The 18,692-nt window shown below is 38.2% G+C and overlaps 1 protein-coding gene across 1 annotated transcript in view; it reads right to left on the bottom strand.

Annotated features, from left to right (window-relative positions):
* fbxw4 (F-box and WD repeat domain containing 4) overlaps positions 1-17,882 on the bottom strand; it is a 28,835-nt gene extending 10,953 nt beyond the window's left edge. The window contains 7 exon segments of the mRNA XM_079472891.1: positions 1,530-1,595; positions 14,295-14,389; positions 15,659-15,791; positions 15,872-16,057; positions 16,445-16,540; positions 17,488-17,684; positions 17,687-17,882. Coding sequence (XP_079329017.1) covers positions 1,530-1,595; positions 14,295-14,389; positions 15,659-15,791; positions 15,872-16,057; positions 16,445-16,540; positions 17,488-17,684; positions 17,687-17,770 — 857 coding nt within the window. The 5' untranslated portion in view covers positions 17,771-17,882.
* Between the last annotated feature and the right edge of the window lie 810 nt (positions 17,883-18,692).

The following is an 18,692-nucleotide window of genomic DNA, read 5'->3' on the forward strand; positions in this document are numbered from 1 at the left end:
GGACCCCCCTTTCCCCCCACGAGCCCTCCACTCATCAGTCAGTTTCTCGGCCCCCTGTGACTGGCCGCTTTGTGCTCCTCACACAAGGTGCACCTACTAGACGGGAACACATTACAGCAGGACACGACCAACCCTGGTGCAGTCACACAAAGACAGGAGGAAAGCTTCGGCATCCAGCCCGGTGTTTTACACACCTCATGCTTAAACTCAGGTGATGATCTCAGCGCTGATAGAATAGCTCAACAAAGAATTGTATCACTACTTTTTCCTTCGTTCCTCACGCGCATGACATCATTCATTTTCATTCAAATCAAATATCAACATTTTGTGAAGACCATATCAGTTTGAAATGATGAAATCAAGATGCAGATGAAGTTTACATCAAAGCTAGCGACTTCAACATCAGGTGTGATCAGAATGAATAATGTCTCCCACAGTACTGTGCAACCACGGTTCCTAGTTTAACAGGGTTGTACTTGGTGATTCAATGTCCAGTTCACCTGTGCGTGCATCTGCATTCTGATAACCAGACTGCCCACGTGTCTCCGTCAGGCTGACTTTGGCTACCTCTGCTTCATAGATCAAACGACAAGCACATCAGTGAGTCACATTAACCTAAACTTCAGTGTTCCGGTCTTCTATGGAACATGTGATTCCCAGGGAAATCTGTCTGGAATCGCCTCTGCTCCTTCCCCGCAATTTTTCCCATCTCGAATTTCCTTGTCATTTTGTTCCGGAACCCCCCACCTTTTACTTTCCCTGTCTGACAACATGCGAGCAGGCTGAATTCAACAGGTAAAGCTGGGGAATTACGGAAACCAGTCAGGTTGTATCAGGTTTAATCCTGGCCTTTCATGACAGGAATTTTTAAGTCAGCTTTGAACTTCCCAAAGAGGAAAGACTGTGAGCTGAGGAGATAATGCAGCAACTATACGATAGTAGAATGATAAGGTTCTTTCACTCTCATTGCAATAAACCGTTTTTTAAATAGTTCAACATAGTTTAACAAATAGTTAAAAAGCACCATTTAAATTTAAAGTATGTCATCATTTATTCACTGTCAAGTGGTTCCAAATCTGTATACATTTCTTTGTTCTGATGAACACAGAGAACGATATTTGGAACAATGCTTGTAATAAAACATTTCTTGGCCACCATTGAATGCCATAGCATGAAATTTTGCTTTTCTTTATTCTGTTGAACACAAAAGAAGATATTTTGAACAATGTAGGAAAGCAAACAGTTCTGGTGCACTTTGGACTACCATTGTCATTTTTTCTACTATGGTAGTCAATGGTGGACAAGAACTGTTTGGTTACAAGCTTTCTTTTAAATATCTTTCTCTGTGTTCATCAGAACAAAGACATTTATACAGACTTGGAACGACCCAAGGGTGCGTAAATGATGACAGAATTGTTACTTCTGGGTGAACTGTCCCATTAAAGCATAAGACATGTTTAACAAATTATTTTATTACTTTGTATTTTATAATGTTATATAATATAATCATTCAAATAAAAGAACGTTACCTTTCAGTATCCCAGATTCGAAGAGGAGCAAAATTCTCACAGCAGGCTGTTCCGGTTACAAAGTTGCTAGAAAAAAATATGAGAGTATCACACATATCAATTATTCTCTATTAAAGATGTTTTAATAATTTGTCAAGACACCTTGACGCTCTTTTAACTGAATAACATAATAACCAATAATAATAAACTCATATAACAGTCTGTGAGTAAGAGTCTTTAGTCCCTCGTACAACATATGCTGAAACACTCTTTGTTCCAGCATTTAATGCTTTTAACATTTAAATACTGGACGGATGACGTAACAGTGGAGTAATATTTTGGCTCCCGGAGAGATTACATACGACGCATTAAAAACAAATTTTAAAAAGCGAATGGAGCGCAGCGAGGTGTAAAGAGGCTGAAGGGTATGTTGAGACAGCGGATTTGTTCACAGATGTGTTTTCATTCACCAGACATCTAGGGAAAACAGGAGGAACGGAGAGCAAAGGAAAAGACACAAAAACACTCAGATGCCTCATTTGAGTTGGGTGACAGGTTAAAATTAGTTGCACAGGTATGGGTGGGCGGGTGTGTGACTGCTGTAGTTTTGACCTGCGTGACAGTCAGGGATTAGAGCCCTCCTGGACAGCTGGGATTGGCGGGCGAGGCTCAAGGCTCTGCTGCTCCTTGCATTGTGTTCGGAGGTGAGCTGAACAATAGGGTCCTCACACTACTGAACACGCAGGAATGTGGCTGTTTTAACACTCAGGTATTTCTAAAATGCCCTGCTGGGATGGTCTCTTTCATTGACAGAATTGTTTCTTAGTCTCTGTGCCAACTATGTAAAGTGTGTGTGGTGACACACAGCTCACTAACATGGCGCGTAAAAACGCAAGGCACAAAGCTACGGTCGACTCTGCATCTCTCTCTCTTGCATACTTTCGTACCTCCAGAGAAAACCAGGAGAATGAGCATGGGGCTCTGTGCCCTCCCACTAACACCAAGCAAAGAAATGGGCTTCACAATGGAATACCAGTGTGGCCTCAAATTAACAACCAGCCTGTGTGAATAAGCTCTGTAGCGCCTGGTGTCCAACTCCGAACCCCCAGTGCGAAAACAGATAGGGACAGTGACCCTTCATCTCCTACTCGCACACACACACAAATATTAGAAGATAGAGAAGAGAGGATTTGTTAGACACACTGTTCGTCATTTCATACATATTTTATATTTTTAAATCCTAATATATATTTATGTCCCCAACTGGGTTCTCCCGGGGACTCCAAGGCATTTCTACCACTGACTATAACATAGTTGTAAACCTAATTCTTACAGAAACCAGCAAAACATTTACAAGCCTTTAAAATAGTGTGGACTACTTTATGCTAGTTTTTGACATATTTTGTTGTTTTTGTGTAAACATTTTTCACATGTATAACAGACCGGGGCATATGCTATACTGTGTAGGAATTATATGAATTCAATTTTGTATTGTAAATATTTAGTTTTATGTCTATATTCTGTACATATATATTCTTTATTATGCGTATACTAAATTCGTATATTACGAATTACATTAAAGTTAGAAATATTTACATGTTAGTAGAATCTCGTGCATTTTTATTTGAAAGATCTCAAAAGCAAAAAAATTTAAGTTTTATAAATAACACCTATATAAAGTGACAAATGAAGTACACCCACTTAACACTCATAAGACTTGTAAAATATTAGGGCAGTAAAATTATTAATCACGATTAATTGCATGCAGAATAAAAGTTTGTTTATATAATATAGATCTATGTACTGTGAATATTTATTTTGTATTTATAAACAAAACATACACACAAACACATGTATATATATTTAGTAAATATTTATTCATATTTAACAGTAATTGAAATTTTATAAATGTTTATTACTTTATGTCTTTATAAACATATGCATACATGCATATATTTAAGAAAAATAGCATGTAAACATAAACTTTTATTCTGGATGTGATAAATCACGATTAACCATTTGACAGCCCTATACAATATAAAGCCCTTTTATGTAAATGCTTAAATATCGGGACAAAAAAAAGAGCTAGACGGGGGAAAAGAGAAAAGTCTCGTAAAGTTTGGAGAACATCGGTGATGGCTTCAGTTGGTTTGTTCTTTGAGGGTCCGAGCATATTGGCAAAGACAGCCATGGCAGCTGTCAACCCAGTTAGCGGTGGCCCATCAACCATATTCAGCTCGCCTGGCCAGTGCTGGCATTTTAATTACTGTTGGGTAAACTCATTTGCCCCAATGAAGGCTGTGCGCCCTAATAGAATATGCAGGCTCCCTGACCTTTGAACCCGTGTGACACAAGATACAATAGGGGCAAGGCCAAAGCTCTCTCTTCCCAGCCCTTATTACTCTCTATTACTTCAATTACTTATCCCTCGCTGAGTCCGATTGTGAAAAAAACACAAGGGAGGGAGAGAAAAAGAGAAAAAAAACACAATTGCAGAATACCACAATTAAATACATTTTTGTCTCCCAGACAAGTTCTGATTGATCTGAAAGGGACTCCCAGTGATATTATAGCTGTAAAAGGTCAATGCCTCTCTCTCGCCTAATGTGCCTCCACCTTCCCTCGACCCAAAGCCCCTCTAAAGGGAAAACCACGCACAATCTCCCTCCGAACCCCCTCTGCCCCACGCTACCCACACCGGACCCCAACTCCTCTGCCCCAAAAACACCAGCACGCCTCGGGATCATTAGAACATGTCAGGGGTTCACTGCCAACACAACCATTTTGGTAACCTAATCAACTGACATCATTATTCGAGGAACTGTGCAGCATGAAATTAGTGCAGGGGTCACACAAACTTTAATTCAGCCCCTGCTGAGAGAGGGACTCCACAGTAACAACATTGTTAGGGCCAAACCAACACAAGCACCAACACAAGCAACCACACGTATTGGGTCAAGACCACCGCTAATGCTTTGTGTATGAACCGCAAGCTAGAAATGTGAAGAGTGTAAAACGTGTGCTGTCTTTTTTTCAAAAGATCCAAAACAAATCAATGTAAAAAATGTATGTTGGTTTCTGTGGAATAAATGTGTTTTTACCCTGCAATGGAAACATTTAAAAAACGTTTTGTCCAGGTTTTGACCAGTTGTCTAGTGGGCAAAACATCTACTATGTCCCAAAAAACCGCCACCATGTTATGATCTGAATGTAAGCAGCTGAAGTTTTCTTCATTGAACTAGGAGAATCATGAAAAAGTTTTAAGAGTGAATTGCAAGAAGTGTTAAAATATCTAAAAGCAAGTTTAACATATGGGTGAGAGAGAGAGCTCTGCCATGTTAAAAATGTAATTTTTAAATAAAATTAAACTGGGTAGATAACATCATGCTAAAAATAATAAAAGGTGAAAAAGACTTTAAAATAAATCTATTAAACCCAAATGTATCCGAGTCCCTTCCAAAGGCCCATAAAGACAGGGTTCAAAGGGAGTTTAACCCCCCGTGCATTAGCCTTGCATTCGATGTTGTTCATTTGTTATAGCTGACCCCTGGCTTTGTTCAAGGGGATGTTAAAGTGCTTTCATCTTAGTCTCTAAATATGTTTGAATTGAAAAGGGTTATGATGTATTTATATTGGCTGGAGCAGGACAATAGACAGGGTCTTTCTCTTTTCCTCTCTGTGTCGACCCTCCTGCCCCGTCCTCTAGCCCAGTTACCCCTAACCCCCTCTCCCGCCCCCCTGTTCAGCTCACACCCGAGTTCACAGACCTTTTGGCTTTCTGTTCATGTCCTCTGCAATCTGAGGTCAGAGGAACATTCCACACACCACCTTTTGCTTAGCCGAGTAGAACAACCCCACATTAATTTAGACCCAAACAATAATCCAGTTACGTCCACATTTTCTTGCAGCTGCCTGCAGTAACATTAAAACTTTTAATCACACTGATGATACAAGTGACAATTAGGATGTGCCGCTTGGGCTAGGAATGGAATTTCATTTGGAATTTACAACCGCACATTAAGCATTTTTTTCTCAGTTGGACTTTCAAGACCATTTTGCAGCATGTTCTGACCCACACCTGCCCGAGTGATTTAACCATGTGGAAAAATCTGACTCAAGCTATCAGGCATGTTTAATATAAAAAAGTCCAAAACAAACTGTAATTTGGCCTCCGTTTGCACTGTGCCCATTTTCAAAATGTATCTGAATATACAGTCTTGGCCACAAATGATGTCCAACTTTGGAAAATGTATGCCTTCTCATTTTATTTAAATTTACCATACCACTGTCTAAAAACGTTATTGCATTTTTGTACACGGAGTATAAGCTGAAGGTTATTTTATGCTGCTTTTCCACTGCATGGTACCGTCAGGTTGTTCTGCTTCAGCTCAGTTTGCTTTTCCACAGCAGTTTAGAACCGATTCAAAGTGGGTGGGGACTATAAACTTGTCGTCATAGTTGCGCCACCACTACCGCCGTAGCATAATTTTTAACCTGACATAAACAAACGCACAACACAGGAGTAATGGAGCATATCAATGGCAGCAAAACTAAATACTGCTAAAAATACCAGAGAGTTTGGGAAATCTTACAGCTAAGAGCAGACAACGACCATGTTGTTTGCTCGACGACGCACAAGGGTAAACTAATGTAGCATTTAGCATTGGGTCTCAATCTCTATACTATCACGAAACGTATAACAAAATGCCAATATTGCGCAAATCCAATGACACTTGTAAGGATTCTTTCTGCCCAATCATTGGTCTGTGAAAAAACTGTGAGATGGTACTAAAAAAAAGTATCAGGTACTAGATACTGTGCAGTACTAAGCAGTGGAAAACTATGGAAGTCAATGGTCACCAAGAACTGATTCTTCCAAATATTCTTCTCTGCATTCTTCAGAGCAAATACATTTATACAGATTTGGAACAACTCGAGGGTGAGTAAATGAATTTTCATTTTTGAGTGAACTGTCTCTTTAAGGAGGCATAGCAAAATATAACACACAAGACTCGTTTACTGAGTCAAGACCCAGGAGAATGACTACAAAAAGAGAGGACCAACAAAGATTAATAAAATAATTTTCTATGCATTTTTCTCTATTCAAATAAAACCCAAATTCCATGATATGCTGTGTTTTGCCAAATTAGTTTTACCAATAAATACCTTTAAAGCTCAGTGTTTTAACCATTTTCCACCGTACAGATCATATTTAATTCAACCCGAGAGGGCAGTAAAAGCACAAACGCGTCCCACCCCTGGACATAACTTTTGACCACTACTGTACTAGTTTCGTTTTATGTCGAACAAAGCAAGTCAGAAGCGTTCAACTCCCTAGCTAACTTCGGAGCAAAAATGTGTCTTCGGTAATAGCAAAAGTTTCCATCTCAAATATGCCGGGGAACACCTGTATGTGGCATGTGTGTAATGATCTGCTTGTGCAAAGCCTGCATAGAAGGGGCATATTGACTGCAATTATTCAGGACACCACCTGCAGTCAGAGGCTATAGCTCCCATGCTGTGCTTTCAGTAGTGAGCGGCCTGTATTTAACGTGTGGGAACGCACATTCTGTCCGTTATCGCTTTATTGTTGCAGACTCTTTCTTTTCTTGCTTTCTTTCTTGTTTTTCCCCCTTTTTTAACTAATTGAATTCTTGACTCCTAAGACACGGCTTGCCCTCCGAGCCTTGAGAGAGAGAGAGAGAGAGAGAGAGAGAGAGATGAGAAGCCAAAATGAATGACATGAATTTCAGCCTTTTTTCCTTCTCTTGCTCTTTATTGCTTGAATGAGGTGGAGCAAAGGGGGTGAAATCGGGGCGGGGCGAGCTTAGGGTGGTATGGAGGGGTACGTCTCGCTGTACTTTTATACCGAGGGTCAGAGGTCACACTCCCTCCGTTTGCCGCAGAGTGGCATTTTGGGGGCGGTTTATCCAACAATCATTTTCTTTGGAAAATTTCAAAGGCAGTACCCCTGCAACATCTTTGTAGTTGTGCTTGACCAACTCTAAACAAAACAGGCCTCCCCAAAAAGGAGCCTTTCTCACTTCTCATCAGGGTTGCTTCTCTTTTAGACGCTTGCACCCTGTTCCTTTCATACCCCCTGCCTGCTCGCTGTGGGCTCATTGCAACTGCTGAGGCAGTGTGTGCACTGTGCTCTTTGAGGCAGATAGATAGCTAGATAGGGAGCTTCTTTTCATAGCGACATGGCCTATCCCAGCACAACTTATAGGAAGCCTCAAAATTAGAAATTAACACTTACAAGTGTTTACACAGAATACTTTGTTGTCCGTGTATGACATTCATTAGTCAGGTTTGGAAATTCCCCTGGGTGACAAAGAGACAAGAATTTCAGCGTAGGCCAACAAATGTGTTTGATCAGCCGAGTGAGGCCTCCTCATCTAAACTCCAATTAAACAATGTAGGAAAAACTAAACAAGCTTAAAGAGTGCTATGAACCATACCAAATCTCACGGACGTCTGGGCTTCTTCGATACTTTCGCTATAAAAAAGTGAAATGCTTCGAAAATCAAACTAAAACAACAACAACAAACAAAACTGCTAACAAATGCACACACTCTGGCTAGAGTTACTTAGTTCTTGATGGATTCTTCTAAACTCAACAAGCCTCATCTTGTCTATGAGAATCAGCTATGTCTGACACTACAGGAAACTATTTATCACAAGACACGCGCTGCCTACTAATTCTACATCTACTGGTAAGAAGGGAAGGACACAGACTCTAACACGGGTTTGGTTCAGACACACTGAAAGATTAAACGATAAACGATTATGTGCCTTAAATGAGTCATTAAATCTACTAAGTAAATCCAACTACATTTTATTATTTTAATGATGATTTAAATTGGTAAAATTAAGTTTATTTTCTGTTGAGACTACATAAATAATTATTGTAGATTTGACTACTTTTGCAGTTGATCTGTAGTTCCCAGCATGCTTTGCATCTGACTGCATAGGAAATACATACAGTACAATACAATACAATACAGAAGTGTTTTTCAGTAACAACTAAGACTTGTTCATGCTTTTTTATTGATTTATCTTTGAGATTTAGGAGAGTTTTGATATTATTTTTAAGTTTGGGTTTAAGTGGTTACTGTTTTCAGAAGAGCGGTGCTTGTGCCTAGGCTGAGGGAGACCCAATATTAGACATAAAGTTATTGAGCAGTTACTGCGCAAATACCAATACAGAGACCACCAGTCTCTTCTTACTTGACCATCTATGTTGTTAAAAAATTTATATTTCATAATGGAAGTAAGTGAACCGTGATGTTTGAGTTAGAGTACGTTAAAAACGGAAAAGTTTTTCCTTTGCGTTTTTGAAAAGTTTCACGTACACATGACAGCGTTAACGATCTGCATTTACATGGATCCGGGAAAAAGGTTCAAAATCTGTATTATGCATTCCACGCCAGTGGAGGGCGATGTTGTGCAATAAAGGAACACTACATACGCATACCCTGTTTAAATCAAACAGTGTTTTTTAATACATTTTGTCTGCGTGTATGTGTGTTTATAGTTTGTGATTATAAATACTATGTGTCCAGTAGTGGTGCAGTAAATGTATTTATATTTTTGCTGGAGAAATTATAATAAGTTTGTCTCGCAGCACAACCAAGCAGCATGGAGGCCACCATTATTGTTTGCGCATGCCTACAGACATGTACTATGCATGCGTATGAAGTCATCATTTTTGGAAAACTCCGCATTCAAGGTAAATAATAGCACCGTTGTTTTCAAAAACTTGTACTTTGAGATCCATTTTCAAATGTTCAATAGCCAAAACGCATAAAATGTTTTACATTTTAAGTTGAAACTGGTCTTGAGTAAACAGCCTCTTAGATGTTTCCAATGATGCCACAGAACTGTGTGCTACTTCCTGTAGCTCAGTGGTTAGAGCATGGCACTAGCAATGCAAAGGTTGTGGGTTCGATCCCAGGGGATTGCACATACTTAGAATCAAATGTATAGGACAATGCAATGCAAGTCGCTTTGGATAAAAGCATCTGCCAAATGTTAATGTAATGTAATGTAACTGAAAATTGCTACCATTCTTCCAAACATCTTTCTATGTGTTCAACAGAACAAAGTCATTTATACAGGTTTGGAACAACTTAAGGTGAAATTATTTTAATGACAGAATTGTCATTTTTGGGTGAATTATCCCTTTAAGTAATTTTTACTTAATATTTTAACAAACTAAATGTACTTAAGTAGAATTGACTTTTTCTGGTTAGTAAGTTGTACTTGAAAAAAAGCAGCAAATGTTAGTTAATAATATCCTTGTAACAATTTGCATGAATATTTTTAAGTAAACTTAGTTATTCTTTTCAGTGCTGATATAATAAGGTAGTGGAGGACAGAAGGTAGTTTGTGTCCTGCATTTTTAAATTGAGATGGATTTGTTCAAATCCATTTGAACTGGGATTTAAATGACACATTTTGAAAGATTTTCATCTCTAATTTTCAATGCGTTTAATTTACATTATTTGTCATGGACACTTTTTAATATTAAAAAAGATATTGTTATTTATCAGTTTACCAGATTTTATCTGCAAATAGAAACATGGGAGCATCTTACATGAATTTTACTGTTTCATTGTTCAGTTTTTTTTCAGTTTTGTTTTCATATTTATTGAAGTTTTACCAATATTATGAATTTGCTATTATTTCTAGATATTTAATACTGTTAATGTTCTGTGGTTTTGTTTTTATGACCCTGCCAGTGAATCAATTTTTTTATTTCTACATAAAATCATTCCATCAAATTCCATATTATGGTTGAGCACAAATATAGGCTAATCAGATTTCATTGCATGCATAGTTTTTACATTTTTCTATGATTAAATTAACATATCAATATTTAATAGATAATACAAATGAGTATTTAGGAAATATTTAACAAGAAGAATTACATTTTTTATCATTTTAATTGTCAGCTAGACATTTTTGGAGGGACACTGCGCCCCCAGCACCACATAGACCGGCCCTTAAATGTATTTATATATTTTAAGTTTGTTAATTTTATTAGGCTAAAGTTCTAGTTTCATTTGTCAATTCTTTTAAAATTTTTGAAAAATCATATTTTTATTGTGTCATCATGTGTTTGTGTTTTTTTATTTAGAATTATTATTTGTATTTCTTAATCAAAACAAGCCAACTGCAGTTTGATTGAAACATGATTTTTTAAAACAATATGGAAACACTTTTTTTATTCAAATTTAGGATGAAATTGTTATTGGTTCTAATTACGAGACATGTTAGTTTTAGTAAACTATAATAACCTTCCTAGCAAACTTTGTTATTATGGAATAGAGTATGCATGTAAACTGCTATGTAAACTCTCACCCCAGTTTACCTAAAATTACAGCAGCTGAAAGATTTAAGTGATGCTTTCTCCTCTGTGAACCACATTACCAATTGAACGAGATCTTCGAGGTTCTAAAACAGTGTCTTCAAGATAAAATGTATGCTAATCAGAGGCCATTAGTAGCAATCAGGCCTTTTCCTTGGACAGGAGCAGATGAATCAACATTTGGGGTGAGAGTCTGATGTCTGACATAGCAGACAAAGACAAGACTGAGATGAGGGGGGGTTAACCAGTCAAGCTCACTGGTTACAGATCAAGAATCAGGAATCATTTGGGTTGCTTTGAATGATGTTTTTTTTCTTCAATATGGGCGCTGTCTCTTTGATATGGGATTGTAAATGGAATTCAGAACAGAAGAGCAGCCCACTGGAGAGAAATGAGAACAATGCAGGGAGCCAGAGTGCCCATTACCTTCGCAATGGGAGAGGGGCCTTTTTTTTGGATCGGTCCCACAGTTAAGGCTGGGACCGCTAGCCATATGACACCATTTAGGGAAGTTCAGAGCGAGCATTTACATTGCAACATCAGCTGTGAATGTCATGTAGCCACCATGGCGTTCTTCATGTCTGCGCAGGACTAGTCTTGCCCAATGCGCAAGAAGCAATCTTGGAAAAATGAAAAGGACCACTGGACTGACACACTCTTTGGATCAGTGATGTTGATACAAGACAGACCACAATCAGCCTTGGCATTTTACTTTAGCCAGATAATACTATAAACCGACCTTGAGATAACGTTTGTTGGAAAAACTGACAGCAATGAGGGAGGGAACATTTTATGATTGTTGTTCCAAACCTGTATGACTCACAAAATGATGTTTTTCATGCAAATTAAATAATTGGGGTTCCCAAAGGAAGCGCAAGCACCATAAAAGTATCATAAAACGCATGCGCCACACAAGAGCTTGTCCACACTAAGGGCGGCTATATAACTCTTTAAATAAGTTGCCATCATTTAATAATTTTTATAAACATAATGATTAACACTGTTATTATTGCATAATGTTTAATAAACAATAAAGCAATTTTCCATTTGTGCAAACAGAACCTACAGCTATTTAAACATTGTGCAAATAGCCAGTACCTAAAAGTTTTTGCATATGGGCCTGGACCTGATCTTACGCCACTGAATTCAAACACATAAGCGTTTTTCGTCATGTGACATAGTTGTTTCTTTGTTATGTTACCCTTGAAATGCTAGTGTGAACGAAGAGCGTTTTTGAAAACGTTGTAGGGTAGACAGCATATGAGTCTTGTGATGGCGTTGTGTGCACAACAGACGTAAATCTTGGAATATAGCACTCAAGTCATTTAAACAACAACTGCTACACTATTATAATGATTTTGTCTAAAACTTTTTCATACTATGGTAGTCCATGAGGTCCAAGAACTGTTTGGTTATAAGCATTCTTCCAAATAACTTTCTGTGTTCATCGGAGGTAAGTAAATGATGACAGAATTATTTATTTTTGGTGAACAATCGACACTCAACATCAAGAATAAAATGAGTTAAAGAAACAAATAGAGTCAGAATTCAGAAAGACAAATGGCTGTGGGAAAATCGAAAAGCCTATATTTTCTTCCATGGTTCTTTTGTGTTATACACAAGTGTGATTTTGCTTTGGTTTGAAACAATACAACCCCTAACACCTGAGTGTCAGAGGCGACCATATGCACACTCTCACGACATCTTTCTCTCTGTTCTTTGTCCTCCACCCCTTCTCCTGCTCACTGCAGCGTCTCCTCTCGTACTCTTCGCCCTTTAGATACCTCAAGCGTGACGCAGGAACAATTACATTTGCAATACAAGGGGTTCCCATCTCTGCCTTCAGGTTTCCAAATTAAAACACACAGCGCCATCATTATGTGGAAATCCTCACTTTCAAACATCTGCATCTATCTTTTGCAATTCCGATTAGTGCAAAGTAGGAAAGCATTTCAACAGGTAAACTCCTTTAGTAGTAGTAGTAAAAACAAAGCGGTTCCACTCCCAAGTTATTTCAAAATCACAGTGGTCGACGAAGTGGAAATTCTCTTGCAATGGTTGTTTTTGCGCTTTAATTCACTTTCGCATAGCCACCAAACCACAGATTGATACATTTTAAAACTCTGTTTATAGTTAAGTTGACGCCTCTATTTCAAGGCAATTTAATTAACTACTCCAATCGCCGATAAGTGTAAAGAAGTGCGGCCCATTATCTGGGTGCAGCAGTCTGTTTCAGAGGCCTGCTATTTCAGCCATCAAATTGGAGAATTAATGACGTGGATAATCGTCTCTTATTTTGAAATCTAAATTCTTGGCCGTGGAGACGGGCAGCAGGGATTAATACCTCGGCTGAGTGACTAAAACTGCGTTGAACCATTGCATCTGCTCAGGCAGCGGTGGCTTTCTTCCGCTACGCTCGAGCCATGTCGTGACAAAAGATGAGACGATTAGAGCAAGGCCGAGCCAGCCGGTGTCCTTTAGCGTCTCCCAGCACGCTGTGTTTCCATTCGTTTGCCAGCGCTGTAAAGGTGCGTCTGACAGATCAGGGGCAGGTGGAGACTCTGCGCTAATGTTACAGCTTCATGTCTCTGTGTGTCATTAAGTGTGTGGGAGTATACATGCTCCGGCAATCAAAGACAGCAGCAGTGAACTTAAACCACGCTCTGCTATAACATCCTGCACGTTTTTTCCCTCTCTCCCTCTCCGCCTGTCTCGCTCCATCCTACACTTGTTTAAACAGCTCATCACATCAGGAACTTTTCCCAGATGTACCGGGGGAAATGCAGTTAACCAGTTGTAGACTGAAACACTTACCCAGAAATGAAGAATTAGTTATCAATCATATTCACCCATGTTGTGAATAGCACCGAGAGAAAAACTGTATGCAGTACAATCCAGGTCCAACTACACAATTTAATAGTTTACAAATGGGCTTGTTTTAAACCATGAGGAGTCTTCTTTCTAGTCTTTAGGGGCTGGGATCACATTCTTCTCCATCTGCATTTCAGAGGTGTGAACTAATTGACTTCAAAGCAATGGCATGGCAATAAATTGAAGAGTATGTATTAAAAAAGGGTCTGGCCACCTGCTTTGGGTTGCCCTGTCTATGACCACTTCACCTCACACAAGCCGTAATGCTGCCTACCCCCCACCCCCTCCTTCAAACCCACGGATTCATTAATTATTTGAAAGATCTCAAGTTCTCTTCGATGAAAGCAACGGTTGATTTTCAGGTCTGCTGGTGATTCATATGGACAGAAGAATTGAGAAAACCAGCGAGTATGAAGTGAGACGAGTGACCACAACAGGAATGGCACCGTGGGTAAAACGGGAAACATATTTGCTGTGTTGTAGTTATTACTACGACTCTTTACCACATACTAGTCAGAGAAAAGATATGGATATAGATTTACCTTAGAGATGGGCTGATGGCTACTGACCACACTCGATCATACGTGGGAATTGTGTGTAAGCACTCTCCGTGTCGATCTGATGTCAGTGTCCAAATCTAAAATAAAGAAAAAATAAGCATATTGTATGCAACCATTTTAATGCACTTTGCTTACTGTTGTACGTTTATTCAAGTTATTGGATTACTGACACAATGCTTAGAAATGTTATTGATCAGAATTTTCATCAAAAACACACAAACTAAATAATGCCTGATTTTTTATATGAAGAGTTTGGTTCCAAAACAAGGTAACTACATTTTTAAGGATTTTCAAAAACTAGTTTTTTATTATGGTATCATGTTTTTGTTGTGTTTAATTGTGTTAGTTAGCTGTATTTTTGAGTTATTAGGGCTTACATAAAAACCAACCACTACAGTTTGATTGATATTAATTGTAATGAACAGTAAAAAAACTTAGTTATCTCATTTTGAAACCAAACTCTTCAAATACTTTTTAAAGTACTTCTCACACCGTGTATACAGCTGACACGACTGACGGGACGCGACACAACACATGGCTTGTACTAATGAGATTGTCACGCCGCATCCAGTGTGGACACATTTCTTTATTATAATGGGTTCTAATGCGTTCTATTGTCTTTTGTCGCGCCGTGTCCAGTGTAGACATGGTGTCACAGTTTATTGTTTACCCTCTTGGAAGATACCTCTTACACAAGTTAGTGTGGATTACAATTAAAACTTCAATACTGTGCTGCACTGCTAGAATGATGGGATCTATTAACTATGACATCATACCAAATAGACCGGCCAAGCAGTAGTACAGGATCACTTTACAAATGGGTATAGGGTAAAAATGAATTGATGGCCGTATAAAGACATCCTTAAATATAAATGTAACTTACATTGAGTTACAGTGATTGAATTGGACAGGGTCCAAATTCAGAGGTGATAATATAAAGGGACAGTTCACCAGAAATCAGGTCATCATTTACTCACCCTCGAGTTATTCCAAATCTGTGCAAATGTCTTTGTTCCAATAAACACAGAGAAAGATATTTGAAAGAATGCTTCGTACCAAAGAGTTCTTGGCCACCAGTTTGGAACAACTTGAGGGTGAATAAAGGAAGACAAATTTTTCATTTTTTGGGCGAACTGTTCCTTTAAGTGAGGATATGATCACTCAAAGATTTATTTCCCATGGTTTAATCGTTTCCTGTAAAGTACCTACAGGATCAAATCTGCTCAATGCCACACAGTGAGTGGAAAGAGGCCAATGGAGTTTTTGGGGAGAACCGTGCTTGTTTATTGGGGTGGCTATACATACAGTATAAGCATATAGACAATACATACAGTTCACAATCTCACCTTTGCAGTCCTGTCTCTAGAGCCACTGACTATCACACCCCCTTTACAGTCAATGCAGTTCACCTCCTGATTGTGACCATTATACGCAATAGAGTATTCACTTCCTCTGTCATGAACGATTATTTTGCCATCACTGTAAAGAAAATAAAGACGTAGTGGGACGTTTGAAAAACAAAAAAAATTAAAGACTGTAAACAGAGAAAATAAATTTACCCTCCTGCACTGATAAGGTGTGTGTCTGTCAGAATGAATCTGCACACATCTTCTTGGTGTCCCGTGAACAGGGCCACGCGATTATTCTGCAACTTTCCCCCCCGAGCTCTCAGATGATACGCACTGATGTTTGCTGCCTGAGACAGATACAGCACATCACAGTCCAGCTGTATCCATGGCAACAAGCTGTGGGCGAACAATCAAGGAATGGAAATTACTCCTACACATGTTATTTCTGTAGTTCAATCTGTATCTTGGGGCTTAAGGTGACGAGAGGGCTAATAAAAAAAACACAATAATGTCTTGTCCATAAGGTCACTGGCACTCCCCAAGTCAGGGAATACAGTACAAAAAGATGTATTTGGGGGTTGGAAAATTTAAGTATGACATATTCCAATAATCTTTGGAATTTTTCTTCACACTCTGTAGCAGATTGTTTTACTGGCATGCACAACATTCATTATCTGTTTGGGAAGACATTTTGTGTAGGATTCAGGTTCTTTGTGCATCCTGTCAGGTTTTATCTGACCAGAGTTCAGGGTTTTAATGAACAAAAAATATGATTTAACTCACTTAATCTTCCATTTTAAAAGAACTTCTGTACGACAGAATCCACGGCTCCAGTTGTGCGACACCCTCACTCTGTCCTTCAGAGAAATTGAAGGACATCTGAAACAATTGGTGATGAATGAATAGGAGATTGATTGTTAATTCTTAAGTAAATAAAATTTTACACACATACAAGAAGTGTAACAACTGACAAATTAGTCAGCTGAAATACAACAAGCTCTCAAACCCACTGTACGTTTGCTAGGAGTAATTTAAATAATACAATACAGTAACTTTGGAAAGTGTAAAGGAAAATGACCTATGGTTTTATGAAAGCAAAAGTGTAAACCAAATTTGCATAAATGCCATAATTGCTGTATTAAAACCGTGTTAAATTTAGGTTATAATGCGATTAAAAGCCCAAATTACCAGGATTTTAATACAGTGGCTTCTATGTAAATATGGTCAATTCTAAATGTAAACTTTGGACATTCAGGTTTACAGTAAAATGTCATGGTAACACTTTACAATAAGGTGCTATTTCTTAACAATTAGTTAATGCATTAGCTAAAATGAACTAACGATGAAACTAATACAGTATTTATTAATGTTAGTTCATGTTAATTTCAAGATTTAACACCTTTTTTAAATCAAACGTTGTCACCGTTAACATTAGTAAATTCACCATGAACTAACATCAATTTACATTAACAAGGATTAATAAATACTGAAAAACTAAATTGTTCACAGTTAGCTAATGCATTAACTAATGTTAACGAATAGCACCTTCTTGTAAAGTGCTACCAATGTCATATTTATAAACCAGTTAAACAATTTTTAATAAATACTTTTACTCATTCAGAAAAACGTCCCTGACACTTGCGCACGTAAACAAGGCCCACGTGACTGTCTGCGTAAGTGCCTTTGTGAATCACAAATTACGCTGTTTATCATTACGTCACTTTTGAGTGCGCTTTGCCCTACGCTGCCTACGTATTTATTTTGTTCGAAGCGTAGGCCAAACCATGTTAGCTAGCCACACATTTAGTTCATCTTAAAATCCTTACAAGTCTATTCCTTGTCGTGTCAGTCCGGTATTTATAATGCCTTTAGCTATTCTCCTCCACACCGCGTCTCTGGAGATGAACTGGTAGCTTCTCCTGCACGCTTGAGAGAGACGGCAAAGTGATCTGTTATCCAGATACGACAGCACGAGCAAGAGCACATCCTCGGGTAAATAAAACAGAAACATTGCGGATTTTCCTCCAGACGGGCGCCTGCTCGACTAATATGAAGGTTTTTGTTACGAAGACATTCGTTGGTTTTACGCAGGAATATGCAGAAGCCCATTTTTCTGTCAAAGCGTGTACACACTAGAAGCGCAGGAAGCCATCACAAACAGAGTCACGTGATGATCCACGCTGCGCGCTGTGTAGATTGATATACGCTACAACATGGTCAGTTGGCATTGATCCTGTTTACTGTGCTTGATTTAATGCAGGATTGAAGGATGTAACTAGAGTTTCTGTTGATTTTGTCAACGCTGTCAAGATAATGTGAACCTTACAGCTAGTGTATGATACATTTAGCATAATTTTGTATGGTTATCAAGATTCAATGAAATGACCAAAAATGCTCACATGAAATATTGATATTACATGTATTAGTTTATATGGATTTGTGATTTAAAACCAGTTTTACAGGTTGAGTACTTTTATTTTACTGTAGCAATTATATACCAATGTAGACCCAAATCATGTTTTTTCATAATAAGCTCCTCCTTCTTTGGATCTCTTAGTTTGTATTAGTGTTTTTTACCTTTTTTATTATTCATTGAAACCTCTGTCTACATATTTTGGAACTGACTTGTACAGCTAACGGTTTTGTCAATCAACCAAATGTAAAAGGAAAATGTAAAAATGTATTCATATCATATAAAGTGGCTCTGTAATGCCATTTTACACCACTTTGAATTTTCTTAACATATTTATTTAACATTCATTTATAATACTGGTCTTTATAAAAGATTAACACGAATACCTTTTATCTCATAGCTTTGTTCAGCTGATAAATAATAACTTATAAGGTCAACTGTAACTAAATGACAATAAAAGGAGCATTTCAAAGTCCAGACCCAGAATTCAGGCTCCTTTTTCAAGACTTTTATTTCTCTGAAGACATGCTCAGTTGCTTGTGGAATGCAATTTTCTTCTTTTCTTCACTCCGCCTGTCCTCCAATCACTCAGCTTGTCCACCCTCACTCTATGACACA

This window comes from Barbatula barbatula (genome assembly GCF_947034865.1).
Source record: "Barbatula barbatula genome assembly, chromosome: 14".
Lineage (NCBI taxonomy): Eukaryota > Metazoa > Chordata > Actinopteri > Cypriniformes > Nemacheilidae > Barbatula > Barbatula barbatula.